The 19,498-nt window shown below is 34.3% G+C and overlaps 1 protein-coding gene across 1 annotated transcript; it reads right to left on the reverse strand.

The window, feature by feature from the left end:
* Window positions 1-199: 199 nt before the first annotated feature.
* Window positions 200-17,779, reverse strand: LOC142983677 (glucose dehydrogenase [FAD, quinone]-like). The gene is made up of 7 exons (XM_076130669.1): window positions 17,561-17,779; window positions 4,929-5,833; window positions 3,770-3,986; window positions 2,716-2,917; window positions 2,246-2,457; window positions 1,205-1,354; window positions 200-917 (listed from the first exon to the last, which is right to left on the reverse strand). The coding sequence occupies exons 2-7, from the start codon at window positions 5,807-5,809 to the stop codon at window positions 675-677; spliced, it is 1,905 nt and encodes a 634-aa protein (XP_075986784.1). The 5' UTR covers window positions 5,810-5,833; window positions 17,561-17,779; the 3' UTR covers window positions 200-674.
* Between the last annotated feature and the right edge of the window lie 1,719 nt (window positions 17,780-19,498).

Below are 19,498 nucleotides of genomic sequence, written 5' to 3' on the forward strand. Positions count from 1 at the left end.
GGGTCAAATGCTGACACTATTATGATTGTCAATGATACAGAGAGTGAATTTACTCAAATAAAAAAAATAAGTCATATTGGCAGTTCTTAATCATTGACTGTTTAGCAGATGACCTTTTTCATCTACAAAAATAATGTATGTACTTATGTCTAAAAAGTGAGTTAACTGGTTTTGTGGGAAATAAAATTAAACATTGTTAGTAATTCAGTTTTATTCATAAACCTAAACTTAATGTTTACACTGTTATGTTCTTTCCTTTGGAATTCACGTGTATCCTTTAATTATTATAATAATACACCAGATTATGCAGCACAGTAAAAGTTATGTATTTGGGTGTATTTTTAATAATGAAGGCGAAATGTTTACACAGGTTAGGCATGAATACATTTTAAGTTTCAGTTTTAATTTAAAACTTAGTGATATTTTCAGAAAACTATTTTAGATATTGCAACATTCGACCTCAAATTTCGAAAAAAGAACCGGTATTAACTTTCAGTGTGCCCAGTGTAATGAACAAAGTCATCACGAGTGTATTACTATGTTGTATTTACACTCCATTATCTACTTAAATTTAACATTTCATGTTCTAAAAAGTACAGGTAGTATTTTTTTGGTATACTGGTTTGACTAGACGGGCCTCAGATTGTCCAAAATTGTCATGATTGCGAGGCTTTTTAATTAATGTCAAAGTATTGCACGTAGTCCTTTGTGAATTTGGTGGGTAAACCCCAGTCTTCTTTTATAAGATCGGCTGCTTTTTCAGCAATCATGACAACCGCAGCGTGGGTGTGAGCGGCTGGTATTCGAGGAATGATAGATGCGTCTGCAACTCGTAAACCTTTTACACCGTGGACTAGTAGCCGCGAAGAAACTACGCCAGTTGGGTCGCCAGATGGCGCCATTTTACACGTTCCCACCTGTAAAAATATATTATTTTATCGTAATTCATTCCATTGTAGGATACGGTTTCTGCTGAGACATAATAGGCATTTATGAAATAAGATAAATCTTTAATCACAGTAAGGAATTATCAAATTTTTGTGTCCTGACAGACCTCATAAAATATTTATTTATTGAATTAGGAAAACAAACAGATAAACAAAACAAAAAGAAAATAATAATAGATTTATAAGTTATGCAACCTTGAATATAACTTGCATGATATTTGAAGTTTCTTAAATGAAGGTAAAATCGTATAACTTACTTGGTGGTCTAACGTGATAGACGTCTGCATAATAGCGCATTCCCAATATTCATCTGAATCAAACAAGAGCGACTCACAGCCAGGGAAGGGTTTGTCGTGCAACCTAGCGTTATATCGCTGAAATGACTTAGTGTGTATCACCTTCTCCACCTGTAAAATACGGTTATGTTGATGAATGATTATGTTTGGTTTGAAGTATGTAGTAGGCACAATTTATTAATAGAATTAGTTTTACTTCAAGCCATTATATCTGTATTTGGATGTCTTGGAGGCTTGAGTCTATTATCGTGTGACATTGATGAACTCGGATGCTTTTGGGGATGTCTGGAGCACCACGACTACCGCTAAATCAGTAGCGCGATTCTCTATTGTCAGTTTTAACGACTATCGAGAATTTGATATTTCAAATGAACTGCAAAAATAGTCGATAGTTGACAGTGGTTCCCTCAAGTGACAATATTGACATTGCAGTAGGTTAGTTATTTGGGTTCCATTCTATGTACAAGTATATGGCAGGCTGACACGTGAACCTATTAGTACGTAACAATAAATTTGATATAGCTATGTAATTATCGTAGGTCTGTATTAGTTAACATTACAAAACCTAATCATCTTTTATGAATTTTAAAGGTGGGTCCTAGAAGCTGACGTAAGGCTTTAAATTAATGGGTGTCCGGCACGCATTTAGTCAGTTTTTTATCTGCTATGGCGTGGGCTAGAGAAGCCACCGTGGACTCATTTGTTACAAGGTACAAGGCAAAGTAATATCTATACTTCTGTACTATACAGATATATTTTTACATTCTTGTTGTTATTAAGAGATGATTCTCGGTGGTCGATATCTGTTTTTGAGCGAGTTTTTTGCAGAACGTTATAATGAAATTCTCAGTGAGTCATCAAAAACATTTTGACAAAAGACAAAAGGCATAGGTACTTAACTTTAATATTTAACTATTATAATTAAGCTTTCTTAAAATATAGGCCCGCATTACAATAGATAAACATCAATAAGTATGTAGATAAATAAGTCATTTCGCTTACCAATCGAACACCTTCAACCATAGTTCGCAAATCGTTGAGATCATGGAAATAATTTAAATGTATTTTCGGGTGGTCCGTGAAGTTCGGGCTCCGTAACATTAGCCGGCCAACACTATTTGGTCGGATTAACACTGGGTTTATAGTGAATGTGCGTAGTCTAGCACTCAGAGGCAACGAACCATAAACTTTCCAATACCACTCGTCGGTTATTCCTGGAATAAGAGCATACATCAAGTTGTTCATTAAAAGTTTTACTTTTGGAACCACTTCACCTCATTTTCCCGGATCATTGGATGCTAACTTTTTAAATAGTTATAAACTAAGGTCCGTAATTGAATTGAATGCAGAATATAATGATGTAAGTTCTTTTCTTAGCATCACTTTTATGGAAATCAGAAAAAAATTACTTATGACACCTCACAAGCGATCTTTATGCTCTCTTAAGCGTATTAAATCCAAGATTATCTTACCAAGTAAAGACCGCAATATGCCCATCATATCTCCAGCCAAAGAGCCGGCTCCCATCACTAGCTCGATGTCAGGTCTACTCTTGTCTACATCGTGAGAATGCTTCGTGTGCAGGAAGGCAAGGCCTGCAGCGCCACCGGGCAGTGTGAGAGGCCCTTGTCCTGACATGTATGCTGCTGCTACGAGCGGAGACGCGGCTGTCAACTGGAAATCATTGAAACAATAGCAATACATGATTTTGGTAAATGCATGAAATACATTATACATTGCGTATATTCTGGAGGAAAACAAGTGTGTAATTAACACAACTTTTTCTACATAAAGGTATCAGACAGGCGTTCGTTGAAAGTGTCAAACAAAAAAACTTTAACGTTACTTTACTTTAACTCGTAAAGGCTATTGTAATATATTACACTGTTATAGTTTACAGAATTTAGCTACGTCCGATGTAGGTATTTTGGATAGGATTACCTACATTGAATTAAATTCTGAACATCATAATATTATCTAACAATAAAGCTGATCATGCGATTATTTTGTAGTTATTCACATATTTGCATCTAATTAATTTGCAATGTTGTGTTCGTTCAGTTTATACGAGGCGAGGTCCTAATTGAATTAAAATAATTGGCTCTGGCTTCCATTAATTATAATCGGATTGCATGACTAAAATAATAATTTGTTAGGCACTTTTTAACTTAGTTTTGCATGTCAAATGCAAATATTTCTATTTTTGTTTTGTTTCTCATTGACCGGGCGAATGTACATATATTGGATAAAAAATAAGGCATCTAGTTATGAGTACTAGTTAAACTGAAATCATTTTTATTCCATGAATAATTTTAAACTCTCTGGCAGATTTTTCGTAAATTATTCGTCGAGAACTTTAAAATAATACTTCAGACAACTTAGCTGACGAAAAGTCGACCCCAAGGGAAAGACAGTTGTACATTACATAATATATTTTTAATCCATTACATTGATTGCTTAAGGTCGAAAATATCTGTATGAGTCTGTACTGAAACTGCCAAACCAGAGTAAATCACGTGTACTTACATCATTCATAGTCATTCCCGTTTGGTTAATAATAAAAGCGTTTCCTGAAAACGTGACGTGGTCTTGTAGATTGTAACCAACAGGAAGGTCTACTATAGTACGAATCCCGACTTCATTCAAATGGTCTTTGGGTCCAACTCCCGATACCATGAGTAGTTGTGCTGATCCTAAGGTTCCTGAAGATAGTACTACTTCACGTCGAGCTAACACTTGTATACTGCAAAAAAAAAGAATAATAAGATGTTATAAAATTAAATAAAGTTACTCAAAGAACTAAAGAAAAAGGTTTCACCGTTTCTGAATAAGAAAAATCGGATAGTTTCATACGTTTGATGTCAATTTATTTATTGGATAGGTAATCCGACATTTATCTGTAATTTTACGGCTTATGTGTACATAGGCCGTAAAACTCGTTCTTAGTGCCAGTTTCGTTACTTACGGACCGATCCGTCCATATCCGATAGATAAATTGAAAAGGTATCAAAAATTCTGCTAAAATTTCACTTGTTAGGCTAACTCATACTTAACCGGCGGTTGTGAAATCGATCATGATAGACGTACAGACGAAACGGTATGTGAGATATGAAACTTTATTAGAATATGTGATGACCCCTCTGTTTATTAACGAGCTTTTAAACTAATTATATTTTAATATTTTTTGAACCCACTGGGAGTTGTAAAAAATAGAGTCGCGTTTATCAACATCGAATTAATTAACAATGTAAGTATTCGTTAATTAATGAACAAAGTAGAATATCAAAGTAAATTATAATTTTAAAATTCTAATAGTTAAGTTTTGTTTTTAGACAGAATATTGAATAACTAAAACTCATTTTAATTTATAGGCAAGAACATATTTCGAAACTGAAGATAATTTGACAACTTTCTGAATTTATTAATTTAGTACTGTTAGTAAGAAATATTATGATTTATCTTCCAAATATGTATTAGTTAAATATCTGAAGCAAGTTACATAAATCAACTTGTTGCCAGTGCATCTTACTTATTCAATTTTATGTTTTAGGTAAACTAGTATAATACAATAAACAGTTTTATTCTTTGTTCGAACTGTTGAACGCTCGACCGTTCGAACTATCTCCAAATTAAATATTCTACAACATATTATGAATGAAAAAAAGACTTTAAATCTTTCACTAACCGCTTTTTCCTCTTCAGAAACTCCACACCGTACGCTGTTTTCGTTTGTGGGTCGATCAAAACTTTCATCACTGTAGAATACTTCGTTACTTTTAAATTAGGTCGGAACCGCACCGGCTCCAAGAATGCTTTTGAAGAACTACATCTTCTACCTTTCCTCATCGTGGCTTGTGGTTTAGAGAAACCTATCACTTTTTCTCCGTTGGGATCTCTCCACTTATATCCTAATTCTTCACCAGCTTTCTTAAAAATATTTTCGAGAGGAGAGTGATATGGAGAATATTCTATATTCATATAACCTCCTGTCCCATGATAGGAAGAATTACGTAATTCTTTTATACCTATGTTCTCTGACTTCTTAAAATAAGGAAGTATTTCTTCATAGCTCCAGCCGTCATTACCCATTCTGGCCCAGTCATTATAATCTTCTGGGTGACCTCGTTGATAGATTAAAAAGTTAAGTACGCTACTTCCACCGAGAACTCTGCCTCGAGGCAAAAAACATACTTTGCCTCTTAAATCTCTACAAGCTCTGTCCTCTGGCATTGAAGTGTAGCCCCAGTTCATTGGCGTTGAAGATAGGAATGGAGCAAATATTGGAATATCGGAGAAGAAATTTTCGTTTCCTCCAGCTTCTATGAGCAACACTTTCCATTGTGGAACTTCAGTTAAACGATTAGCGAGAACACAACCGGCAGAGCCGGCTCCTACTACTATAAAGTCAAATTCTTCTTGATCTTTGGGCGTATAGTCGGGGAGGAAGCCTTCTTTGGGATTTCGTGGATATGGCCGGAACAGATCAGTCCAGTAGTCAAGGATCCTGCGACTATCAAATTGTGCTTTCACAGCAGCAAAACAGATTAGGTAGAAGAACCATCGCATGTTGCTTCCTGTTATTCTTCATTCCTGAAAAAGAAAAAGGAATATCTCTTCTTAATAAAATGTATCTATGTATATATTTTATACTTGTATCTATGTTCTATTTGCCCTAATTTAAAGCTATAAAAAATGAGGTACTATAATGGATTAACACATTGTTCTTATTTCACAGTATAAAAAGTGAGAGCTCATAAATAAATATGTGGTAATGTTTAATTAAACAATTTCAAGTCTGTGGGAACGAGGCAGCAACGCCTTCTCGTTATGTGGCACTTCGGCGGCTACGTTGAGATATTCGAAGGTTAACATTATCGTTCAGTAGGTCTGGAGTGGTTTTTACGAATACAAATGATTCCTAGTGACATCATTGCTCACGTCTTTGATCGTTAAGTGACTTCACATACAGCAAATAAACTTAAGTATTATGCCTAGTATGCATACCTCATACATAGCTTAAATTGCACTTAACCGGTACTTTACCTAATTCAGCTTTTAATAAATAAAATTTCTAGTTAAAAAGAAAATCGAATGCCTTATGTTGTATCCTTTTATTGACGCAATAAAACTTAACTATGTCTTAAGTTAACGACTGCAAATTTTACCGACTAATCCATATAATTAGACGTACATCTAAATGGTGAATCTTTTCTACTAAACAGCAATTTATAAGCCAGACTAAGTAACTATTAACGTAATCGAAATGTATAATAAATGCTAAAAATGTAATATAGTGTGAGTTACGCTTCCCATTCCGAATTAATTCAGGCTGCCTTCGCCAGAACACTCTTCGGAAATCCAATTACTTTTTGCGATTTTACGATTTACATACGAACGTAATATATAAGTACTTGAAGAATGGGATAAGTTGGAGACTGAATTGTTTGTTTTTATGTTTCTCTTGTACACGAGGATGATTTGCATTAATGTCGTAAGTTATTGTGTCATCAAAAGTCTGAAAAGGATCGATCGCCAACGTAAAATTGGAAGGCGTCCCGAAGCAGTCGTCACTGTGCTATGCATTTCTGATGGACAAACGCTGAATGTTTGTGCTATTGGCGTGGAGCCAATCTTCATCGATCATCGACATTTGATATGAATATTGACTCAAAATGCTATCTGAAACTGCACAGTTCACAAATCGAAGCGTCACCTAAAATACCTTACAGCTTAGCTATCTATTTCTGATCTTTAATATGTGTCCGCCTAGTGGAATAGATTTATAGAACCATGAACTATCAGCTGAGATGAGGGTCCAAAGGCATATAATAATACAATATAAATATACAATTTTGTTCCCTGAACTCAACTCACTGAACTTTAATCCCGAATATTTTAGAGCGATTGTACACTTGAGTGAACTTGAAATCTGTACGTAGTAAGACCTGAATTGCGTTTGTAGACTCAAGGCCAATCACGTAACTACGCTACGAGAGTGAATATTTAATATGGCTCTTTTTATTTACGGCCAGGTATAAGAGCCTTGTGACTTTTTCTGGGAACGTTATCTAGGACCGTTAGTAGGAATTTCCTAATACTTATTATAGTAATTTGGTGACCTATATCGAAGACGGCTCCTCGCGATATTCAGGTTTATACCGACGATAGCAAGTAGATCGATTTATCATTATCTGGTAACACATTTAAATGATGTGTAGATGTATGTTTACTTAAAAACCACGAGAGACTATGTCGAATCACTGACCTCTGGGTTTTTCTCATACATTTAAATCTGTGAATGAATTGTCGGTACAATGATGACAATAAAGTTATCAGCAACCCAAATTGTAAATGAGGTGTGTTGACCATCACCTAATATTATGAAGGATTATACGATTGTCAGTCACGCCAGCCGTAATGGCCGACATCCGAAGTCATAAATTATTCTCAGGTTTTTGATCAGAATTGTGCATGAAATTATTCACACGTTATTATAATAATATAGCCATCATTATTCAGAATCAGTTATAATGATGTGTTGAATTTATAAGTACATGAATAAACGGATAAAGACCTCTTACAGGTGTCCTTCGGAGGTCAAGTGCGTTGTACTTTAAACCGTTCTTTGCAATAACACTTTTATCTTTAATGCACTTTAGATTCTATGCGCCTGAGTGAGTGAGCAATGTGTGTGAACTTGATTGAATTCCTTCGGGACAGCATGTCATGTGATCCATAATTTAACGTCTTGACTTTGATTGTAATCTGTATTCGTGATTTGTCTGCAAAAATGTCTGCCACAAAAAAGAAAAGTAAAAGAGCAGACTAAATATTGCGTCACACTCGTTATTTGGCAGTTACTGCCTACGCTTATCCGAAAAGGTGCTGCGTGATGTTATTTATGAATGAACGAGATGACTCATACAGTAATAAGTTGTAAGATATTCCGTATTTCGTAATTAGAGAGACGATTATTCCATGACCTTATTCCAAGAGTGCAAAATGTTTATGCATGGAGGTAGCACAAATAAACAAATGTCGGTTCGGAAACAGTAGTTGGCAGCTTGTCTTTGTTGCCGTAGCCTGATTCCGAATGAATACTGTTGCTTTCAAACCAACCCATTCGTACTAATTGTTTGCACGAAATGCTTCCTTTTGTTTATTTAATGGACAACCTTGTCAGAATTGCTCAAACCGCCTGAAAGCCTCTAACCTCCATTACCAACAGTTTTGGCTCGGATTCAGAAGCATGGAAATGATAAGGAGAGTTTATCTGTGCAGAGACATACACTATTCTATTTTCGTCTTTGCCTAGTTCGACTAATTAGTAGATATAATAACTTTATATAAAGGTAATCTTTTAGACCTAAGCAAAGTTCATCCCGTGGGACAAAAACAAACATGAAAGCCTATGGGAATGTAATTCTCGTAATATAAGGTAACCCTTGTTCTCAAAATAATTATGTCATATGCAAACAATTTACTTACATCGTCAAAATAAATATAAATACTATTATTCACAGCCTGTATCACGTTTGTACAAATAGGAACATTCATATTTCAGGTTGTCTCCTGAGGCTGTCCCTTATTTTAGAGGAAATGGAGACGTCACAATGTCATTTTACTTGTGGATTTGTCTTGGTCATTTTGAAATAGGCTTGTTTCAAACTATAACGTTTTATAAGGCACTAGGATAGAACAGTAGGGTCATACTAATTAGCACGTGTGTGGTAGAGCTATAGAAATAAAGGCGTGCATCGATAAAAGTGAACGAGACTTGAATTAATTGTTTCTTTTTTTAAGTTTAAGACATACGTGAAGGTAATTTTAAAGTTATCTCAATTAGTACTGAAATAAAAATACAATTGTTATATTTCGATCACGTCGACGTTATTAACTTTTTGAAAAAAAATTATGTAATGTAAAAACGGCCCAATATAGTTTAAAAGTCTTTTGTATTAATTAATAAAACTAAAAGTTTGTATAGGTTGTCAGAAATGACATTGCTTGGTCTCTGCATAGTGCAAATCCCTATGTAGATATGCGTAATTTTATACTAAGTACGATACTATGAAGTTTTAAAAGTGTGTGTTTTCTACTGATCTTCGTCATAGTGAATATGAATAAAATATTGAGCATAAAAAAGAAGCCAATGCATAATACAAAGAGGGGAATCGTAGTGCGATCAGTGATCCGTTTGGCAAACATGATGATGACGCTATTATCCTTTACGGATCAGTTACAGTAGCAGCCATGGGGTGGAAATGATAACTCAATATTTACAGGCTCATATCACGGCGAGAATACACATTATACAGTAATTGTAATATCTGACACGTTAGTACAATTTACGGTTCAAATCATTTACCCCGGTTCCTGAGGTACATTCAGCGGCAGTTTATTATTATTTTTTTATTATTATTAAAACAGTGTTTCTTACATGAAATTTATACTTATGGTCCACAAAACTGTTTGAAAACTTACTAACCTCCGGTTTCTGAGGAAATTTGGCGATAGTTTATCTATTCAATAGCGTAAAAACTCATACAAAAAAACACTATTGAATAGATAAACTATCGCCAAATTTCCTCAGAAACCGGAGGTTAGTAAAGCAATTGCTATCGAGCCATTTTAAAGGGTGAGTGGTGTAAGATGAACTTTATGATTACGTGGCTTAACAAGAAAAATATAGGCCTAAGACTACATTACTTTAATAATGATCTAGAGAACCATCTCAGGGGTATAAAATGTGGGTGTTATTTATCCCTTTATAATATAGTCAAGTGAATAAAAATAAAGACTAAAAATCTAGCTAGTTTTGATTACTTCTCAGAATAAAGGCAAGTCTACAGTACCTTATTAATGATCGGCGTAAAGACAGAAGTCAATGTTGTTCAAACTTCGTAACAATTAGTGAGTAGGCGTGAATGTGCACACAAACTTGTCGCAGGGACGATTAACACAGAGTGCATGGAGCTGCCCAAGTACCGAGTTTATGCAAATATACTATTACAGCCTAGGTTCATCATTAGCACTTATATTTAAAACTTATTACGCACTACTACTACTTATTGCCTTTTGTACAGCATTATTGGAAGAATATGTTAGTTTTCTATGATTGGATGTGTTCGTCTCGGGGTGTAAATATTTTAAAATTCTTATAGGTAGGAGACATTAGGTAGGTAAGAAAACTGAACTTAAGAATTCATAGTTTAGTGGGAAGAACCAAAATTTTAATTAGTACCAAATTATTACATTGATTCTTAGGTAAGTACATCTAATATGTACGCATTATGTGGCTGTAACTTTTTTTAAAGTTGATGCTGCCATGGTGGTGTTTTCCTTCTCAATATTGCTTTATTATGTATAAATGACTTTAACAAGCATAAAAAATAAAATGATAGAACATTTTCTCTTCTAGGTAGGGAAAGAAAATTGTTATTTTGGTGATAACGAGAATTCATATCTCTCACGCGTCTTGCATTAAGTGATTTATGTAAGTAAAATGCGAGTGACTTTTACATAAATATTATGCAGAGAAATGTTCTATTTATTACAAGTAATGATAAAATACATTTTCTACTTAAAATACAGATATAAAGAACTTATTTGTCACGGGTAGTGTACGATTTTCTTGAGACGGTTTTTGCTTTTTGTACCTCGTTTCTTTCAGATATTATATCCAAACTTTAGTGCAAGAAACTTCGCAGAAGTGTACTATAAAAAACGGGAAACCCAGTACACATATATAAGTGGATAATAGATCAATATTAACATATATAAATGCAATTGTTAAACCATACACGTAATAACGCGCGCAGTTACCGCCCGTCCTTGATACGAATGATTGATTTGATCAAGATTTCATACGTCTAGGCTATTATTGCTATACCCTTATTGACTAAGTTTGTTTATAACTTACTTTTGGGTGGAAACTTTTGTATTTGGTTCCACGCAAAAGAAACTTGTGCTGTCTGATCCAATAGTCGTCAATGTCCGTGATCTAGACACGCGACGAACTAAGTTCAAAGTTATTTTCAGCTTTATGCTGTGAAATCACTTATCCTTTCACAGTTTCTTTAAACTACTTATAAGAGGCAACTAGATAACTAAGTTTTATAGTATAATAATTATTTTCAGCTACAGCGGAATTTCTTATTACTAGCGTGATTTTTAAACGTTTAAACAGGGGCATCTGAATAGTCTTCATCATAAAAAAATGCATAAAACGTATAGCTAAGCAGTTTTTATTTGCCAGTAGGTACGTTACGGATTTATTTTCCTTTGCAACTCTGTTATGATACAAATTAATGTCCTTTGAAAACACAATTTGCCGACGCCGATGCAATAAAAATAAAAATGTCAAAGATGTGCGACTGAATACCGAATGGAAAAACTGCGAATAAATTGTAATTTAAATGACCAAAAAAAAACATGTTAGCAGATTTGAAAGAGAACGGATTTTCTTGAGAATATTGATTTAAGCTAACCTCCAAATTAATCTAACACTTATATCTTAACTCACTGATCGATAGACTCTTAACATTAAAATAATGAAGACTGAGTATTAAAGAAGTTTATTAATAAGAAAGCAACCAGGAAATGCAAAGTTGTAGCAATTACATTTATATTCCAAATACACAATCCATCTAATAGGTTGAGGTAGTCCATCTAAAGCACCCGTTCGAATAAGTTTAAATGCTCTGCATTTTAAAATGAATATGAATAAGCTTTTATACATAAACACCGGCCAGTTCTGGTTGAAGTTTGACGAAGTGGAATAAAACATCAACCAAAAGGTTAATTCGTAATAAACAATACGCGCAGTTAAATTGGAAGCTCCACAGATGGACTCCCAAATAAATCTTTATTTAAAAACCTCCTCAAGTATGGCGAATTGCATAAACAACTGCACCGTACAACGTTCGAGTTTACAAGTAAAAAGTTGTTTGTCTTTTTGAGAGTCTTTCGAAACGGCTAATTGTGACTTTTAATCTTGGATCTCGTTATATATTATCACTGGTTGTGATTTGTTACAAGGTTAAACAGCAGGTTTATGTTTCAAAAATGATGTGAAATACCTAGCTAGATCTGTCGATTATTCCCACTGATCTTTTACTGGCAGCGCAGAATTCAAGTTATCAATGCAAAATTGTATTAAGTTTACTTCAACGCTTCAATAGATAGACATGCCAATCTGCTTCAATATAAAGACATTTTATATTTAGAAATCAGTAGTATTATGTTGCAAATTTTGTCTCTACATAACGGAGACGTTCCCAATATCCATATTTAACTCAATCCAAACAAATGAAGCACCCGTTAAGGATCGGCCATAATCTTCGCATGATATTGAACCATATATTTAAATGACGCTTCACACAAGCCCACTTTATGATTCTATATGCCGTACTTGTCGTTGTAAATACAAATCAGTGGTGTAGAGAGCCCCTAGAGATTTTAATCCCATGCGGCAACCCGCATTCTCGAGCCCAGGAATCTGTCAGCTCTTAACAAGTGATTCGGCCTTTGGAATAAATAATAAGGGGCATACTAACACCTCTCTTGACCCCGTTTACCTGAAACTAATTATTATTGTACTACATGTAATGTTCGTGTTAAATTGAGATAACTATTTGATATGAGTGCGTATTTGATTCCTTTGGCACTGATACTGTAATTTAGTTATGAGTTTGTAATGTACGTTTATGTGTGTAATTGTAGTCACATGCTTACTTCTGTATTATGAAACTATATTCATGTGCCATTCGTTATATCTTTACAAATAATGTATAGTTGTCAACTTTTTGTACAGTTTTTGAGTGACATTTCAGCAATCTGCCATTACTTGTAACTGCTTCCTTTATTTCGGTAATAAGTAGTTTTACGTAGTTTTACTTGAGCATAAGTAGATACTTAGAAAATGTGGTGAATTACAAAATCGTGTGTTATAGGTACCATGCATGTCCACTGAACGGGTTTACATTACGAAATGGAGGCCGGTAGTTAAGAAACTGGAATCCTAATACGTTTGAGTCACTTTTGTACATGACTAGTTAAATCCTTTAACATAACAATGCTCTTATTATCCTCTAAGATAGCTAGTTGAATAATTTAACAGAAAGTGCCTTAAGTCTTAAAATGGTCTATTGGTACTACTACATATTATTTAATTCTTTGATGATAAAACGTGTTTACATGAACGACTTAGAAAGTTAATAATTAAACTACCAAAGTAACCATGAAGTATGAGATTTAAGAATTAAATGATTAAGGCTAATTATGTAGGGCTAAAATTTGGCATGCAGATAGATGGTACGACACAGGCAAAGAAAGGGCTTAGATCAATTAACCCCCAAAGGGATAAAATAAGGGACGAAATTTTTTACGAAAATTCTGTCCTAAGGCACAATCCACGCGGATGAAATCGTGGGTAAAATCTAGTCGATCATAAAGTTAGTACATTTTAATTGGTTTGCTAAATGCATCTTTGTTAATGAAGTTTGTTTCGTCAACCAGTGTCGTATTATTTACAAGCAATTTACTAATACTAGTAGCAGATAAATGCCCTAAGCATTCAAACGAACTGCGTTTGACCTTTACAGTTTCGCAATCATTGTGCACGCATCAGTACATCCTTTACCTTGTGAACAAGTACTATAGAGTATCGATTTACTTCTATAATTAAGGAATTAACATGTCTTGATAATTGGGTCGATTACATTCTCAGAATAGTTAAGAGAGGTTATTGTACATATCATTTGATGTCCCTCCAACAAGATTTTCGCAATGGTCTAGACTTTTATAGTAACAAATTCAGTTTATCATTAGGAACATAGAATTTAATTTCGTATTTAAGGCTTAGTAGCATAAAATTGCAAATACTCAGAAGCGATACACTATTGTCATGAGTTTCAAAATAATACGACCAAAGTGGTATTGTAGAGGAAAAGATTACCTTAATTATTTCGTTAAAGAAAATAAGATGACGAATTGCTACATAGAGAGTCAACTTCAAGATATGAAAGACTGATAGAGACGGTACAAAAACATATTATTTAGCCTAAATCTTGATTGAACATTATTTATACGTACTGAGCTTCATGATATCTCTTCAAGAATCATAATTAACGGCGAGGCCTAGGCACTTTAGCTTTTTATTTCAACAGATTTCGCTTGCCATCGCTTAACGACTATTTATTAGGACTTTCATGGCAAAACGCCAAATTATTTAGGAACATTTTGGTGTATAGATGTGGCTAAATTCATGAAAGAATCGTGCATACATATAAGTGACGTCAGAATAAAATAATAAATACTTTTTAGGAAAGAACACGAACGAACAAGATTTTTTTTGGCGCAAAAAACTGTGTTACATTATGAGTTTACGAGTCTCGCCGCATGACTTGATTTTTATACGCTATAGTCACAATAAAGCATAATACATTTTTGATATAATACGTAATATTTTTTGCATCAAATGATACCCGTATAGTAGATAATACAATTTCCGCAAGAGATTGAGAAATCTAGGACGAATTGATCGCGTAAATTCTTTTCAGGAGTGGTCGAAGAACAACCAAATGTGTAAGTGTCGGTAAGGTTGATCTTTGTTAGTTCTTTTGAATAAACGGTATTTGAAACAGAAATCAACACTTGATATTCATATGTGCACTAGTTAATTGATGTTATAAGTTATCTATACTAATATTATAAAGCTGAAGAGTTTGTTTGTTTGTTTGTTTGAATGCGCTAATCTCAGGAACTACTGGTCCGATTTGGAAAATTATTTCAGTGTTAGATAGCCCATTTATCGAGGAAGGTTATAGGCTATATATCATCACGCTACTACCAATAGGAGCAGAGTAACAGTAAAAAATGTTACAAAAACGGGGAAAATTTTCACCCATTCTCTCTTAAGTGACGCAAGCGAAGTTGCGCGGGTCAGCTAGTTTACATATAAAATCAGCGTCTTTAGCCTTAACTTTGGAACCATTTTTGCGGTACCTACATTTAAAATGTCAAACTCTCGATACTCAAAAGTGCTGACCGTAGAAAATTGCGCTTCAGTTTGCTGATCGAAGATGCTTATCGAACTTGCACTTACCCAGCTTTCAATAGCTCATATTAATTTGTTGTCAAATATCTTTTGCTTACGTGAGCTGAGATGAAATACTGCAGTGATACTAAATACTTGTACCAGTGCCTAGCCCTATCTTCAATTAACCGAGTATGACTATATTTATGTAATAAATTAACACATACTTTGGATTCACTGGCGGCTATGTATGGTATGCGGTTTGCACAGTAGCTATAAAATGTACGTGGGTAAATTTATTAGCACATTATATGCATTTATAGAGATAGGTATGTAGTATTTGCGGATGTTAATTCCTGTATTGTACTTTCGATTTTGAAATTCTTTAGAATGATTAGTGTAACTTATGGGTAAGTAATAATACAGATTATGGAAATCCCCACTTGGATTACGTGATCGACATAAAAGAACATTATGTATTAGTGTTTAGTAGTGCAGTCACGGATTATCGATAAAATCGAGCTCGTATATAGCGATAAGCTCCTATATCCTAAGAGCGATATATCGACCAAACGTCAAAAAATCGTAAGAGCATTGCTATAATTGTTTTTTTTTTGTATAGATCGGTGGTGGTCCAAGCTTTACACCGAATTGTGTTTGTAAATCTGATCAGTGCCTTTAGCCGGCACTGTAGGTATCTGTTTTTGCAGTAAATTTTAAATGTCTATAAAAACTCCCGATACCCAGTAGTAATTGTAGAGAATCGCTACTGTATATTTATCAAATATGTTTTATTTCGACTGATAAGCATATCGTCTGTTGCTCATCTACTACTATTGTTCTTATTATTCGTTCTATGTTAGAGGAACCATTCATAAATTGTCGTTAGCTTCTCGGTGACAGAATCGAGTTATTTCTGATCGCTCCTCAGTTGTGTACGTGATTGTAACACAAATGAGTCAGCTTCTAACAAGACATTTTGCTACTACAAATAACGACAAATTTATTTGGTGTATAAAAATTAGCATAACAGTGTTACTTGTTGCATTTACGTAGCTGAAGGCTGGAAATCAAGATAAGCCTAAAATTATGTTAATTAGGTAAATTAAGTAGTTCACACATATAATTTTCAATGGACAAGGGGATTGCTAAATTTAAGCCGTTGTTTCATAACTTTAGGCAATTGTATTTCTTAAATACTTGTGTTTTGTTATCAGGCATCGTGGGGTGTAAAACTAGTTTACGTCATGTGATGAAACCCTACCGATAGTGAATGAACACTTAATAGAGACTTAAGCAATTATACGTATAACTTAGAACCGACTGGTTGTCATTAGTAATGTTAACTTTTTTATATTTCTTACGTAGTCTTAGCTAATCCTAGTCATATCCCGTAAGTGATGTAAGTAAAAACACCAAGTACCGTATATACCTACAAAGTTCCTTAATAAAAAAAATCGCATACTTGACTCCTATTTTACGTTTTTCAGGATTGTTTACAGCCAATGAATAAGGAATACAGCTAGACCAGAGATATTTCTTTGTGGATCTTACAGATATTTGTGTCGTATGGGAATAGAATCGGCAACAAAAATCGCGCGAGTATGGATAAATAAAAAAATATTGCCTAGGTAATTAAAGATAACGCCGTTTTCATTTTTAAGGCCAGAAATGTTTTAAACTTCTATCTGAATGTAAACACTAGGATCTAAGTTCGTGTGTGCCCTTTAACTTTGCCCTCAAATACCATTCAACGTGTTCATAGAATATTGCTTAACGCATCAGATCGTTTATAGGCCAAGAGACTGCAGAATCTATAATCCTCTCATAGATATTTCTAAGTGCCATTTAAGTTAAGTAACTTAGACAAATATGTGCATGAATGCAGAGATAAAATTTCTGGAATGATGACAACATTATCAATCTGTACTTCGTAATTCATTACAAAAAAGTTTCGGTGTTTGTTTTTTAAATTAATAAATATATTCAAAGTTTATGATATAAGTACGTAATCCACGCAAGTTCTAAAAGTTTGTTAAAGACTCACGTTCTTACGGCTCCCAAGACGTTTGTGTACGTTTAATGTCAACTGGATTAAAACTTTTAAGTATGTTGTTATAAAATTAATGCATGTTACAGCTTTTACGTTCATAAATTTAAATTAACACCAGCCAATTTCAAGCCTCTGGATACTGTTTATAGGCTGCTCAAATAATTTAGGCCGGTTTCATTGATTTAACTAGATCAATTTGTGATCAACAAATATAAACAAGACTTACCTCGTTCAAAGTATCCGATAACTCACTTCATTCAGTGACACTTGAATGAAATAATACACAGCACTGACACTTCAGTAGTTCATCACATATGTGATAATAGGCACACTAGATAATTGTGAGTAATAATACGTTTGCATGTTCGTAGGTTCGCTAAATGGTAGCGGATGCACGCACGGCGCATGCACGGGCTCAAACAGACGGGTCTGTAAGTATTGGGCGCGCGCGCACCACGCTACACGCAATATAAACTAGTGTCCGCCGTCGGCTGGCCTTGCCACTGGACCAATAAATGTAAGAGATACCTTACTACAATCGATACATTTTGCTAAACTTGCCCTCGCAGGCCAAGTTCGCCTTGCGCCATCAACAAGAATTTAACCACGCCAATTCCGCGCCAAATTGTTTATGTTTAGCAACGACCTTCAAAATAAAAACATTGAATTTACGCCACGCAGATGCATTTGATATGAACAGTTATCTGATAATTTGCTAATTTGTTGCAAAATTGATGTACCTACTAATAGGTCCATCAGTACATACATAAATATACACAACTGGGTATATAAACGAGGTAAAGTAAATCGTGAACTTGACAGTACATTAATAAAATTCTAATAAAAGTTTGAGCATAAACCTTTTAAGGATAAATGGTATTTTTTATATTAAGTACTTATTTATGTGCGACACCTGAAATCCATAATTATTGGTTTATTTACCTTTGGGCATAGCGACTTCAAGCGCAGTTGCTATTGCTGCACATAGAAATCAGTTTTGACTTTGCCCTTGGTAACGACATCGCCCTTGAATCATCAAACCATGCTTAACTGGTCTAATCCGGTGTCGTAGCTCAAGTAAACGCATTTCAGGGTCAGTAACCAAGAGGCAAATCATAGCATACTAGCTCAGTTCTACGGTTTCCGTCTATGGAAATCGTCAATTATATAAAACAAAGGCCTCTACGTAGGTCATGATGAAGGTAAAGGATTTTCACAAAACGACAATTCGTTTAATTATCACTTCACAGCTAAATTTTGTTCGGAAACTTTTGCGTGGCGCGGACAAAAGTCGTTCAAGTAACTCTAGCTGAGTTTGAAGTTCTAAGTTCGACCTATCATTGATTTCCAACTTCGCCCGCTGCTCCCATAAAATAAATCTTCAAGAGAACTTACTAATCGTAGTTTAATAATTTCTGAAGTCGTTAACTAAAGCTATCGTTCTCAGGTGATAAACAGCCTCGAACGGTTTCATCCCCTACTTCAAGTTTTATGTGAAGTCTTAAGACTTGATTTAATATTAAAACGAAAGTACAGCGATGCTTCTGAAAAATGTATTTGTCATAAACAATTTGATTTACATTTGTAATGATGGAAATGCTGAGAAGGAAATCTGATTTATTCATGACAGATCTAATAGCTTCATATCTACCTATGTATATTTTCAATAACAAAAAAACGCTTTTGTTTGAAGTAAGTTCCCTTTCTTCCCCATTTCCGAAACTAAAGAAAAACTATGAGATTTAAAATTCACGTCACGATTCACGGATTCATATATCCCTTTTTGCATCTTGCTACATCTCGCTTATGCCTCTACATTTACACTTTCATCCCAAAAGGTTCTGAGTAATATGCAACGCATTTTCATAAAGCATCAGATGAATAAGGAATGACAGTGACCTTTTCAAATTGTACAATGACATTAGCCACCCTTAACATTAGGTTAAGTACCCATCATTTAAAATTCTACACCAAACCATATTTTATAGTTAAATTCAATTTTACTTATCATATTCATTAATTTTTCATTTCAAACACCGGCGAAATAATACCTGTACATTTAATGAGATTAAGATTTACGAACAAAATTATAGTGTTATATTCCTTATCTGACTTACTCTCACTGAAGGAACAGAATTACTGAACTAATAACTTAAACTGTCTA

Source organism: Anticarsia gemmatalis, chromosome 2 (assembly GCF_050436995.1).
Source record: "Anticarsia gemmatalis isolate Benzon Research Colony breed Stoneville strain chromosome 2, ilAntGemm2 primary, whole genome shotgun sequence".
Lineage (NCBI taxonomy): Eukaryota > Metazoa > Arthropoda > Insecta > Lepidoptera > Erebidae > Anticarsia > Anticarsia gemmatalis.

What these genes read in the sequence shown, in the direction of transcription:
- LOC142983677 (XM_076130669.1), bottom strand. Translation starts at nt 5,809, where the DNA reads ATGCGATGGTTCTTCTACCTAATCTGTTTTGCTGCTGTGAAAGCACAA. An exon ending in TTTCTGAAGAGGAAAAAGCG is followed by an intron (nt 3,987 to 4,928) that starts GTTAGTGAAAGA and finishes TTTTTTTTGCAG; the next exon opens with TATACAAGTGTTAGCTCGAC. An exon ending in CATATTGCGGTCTTTACTTG is followed by an intron (nt 2,458 to 2,715) that starts GTAAGATAATCT and finishes CTCTTATTCCAG; the next exon opens with GAATAACCGACGAGTGGTAT.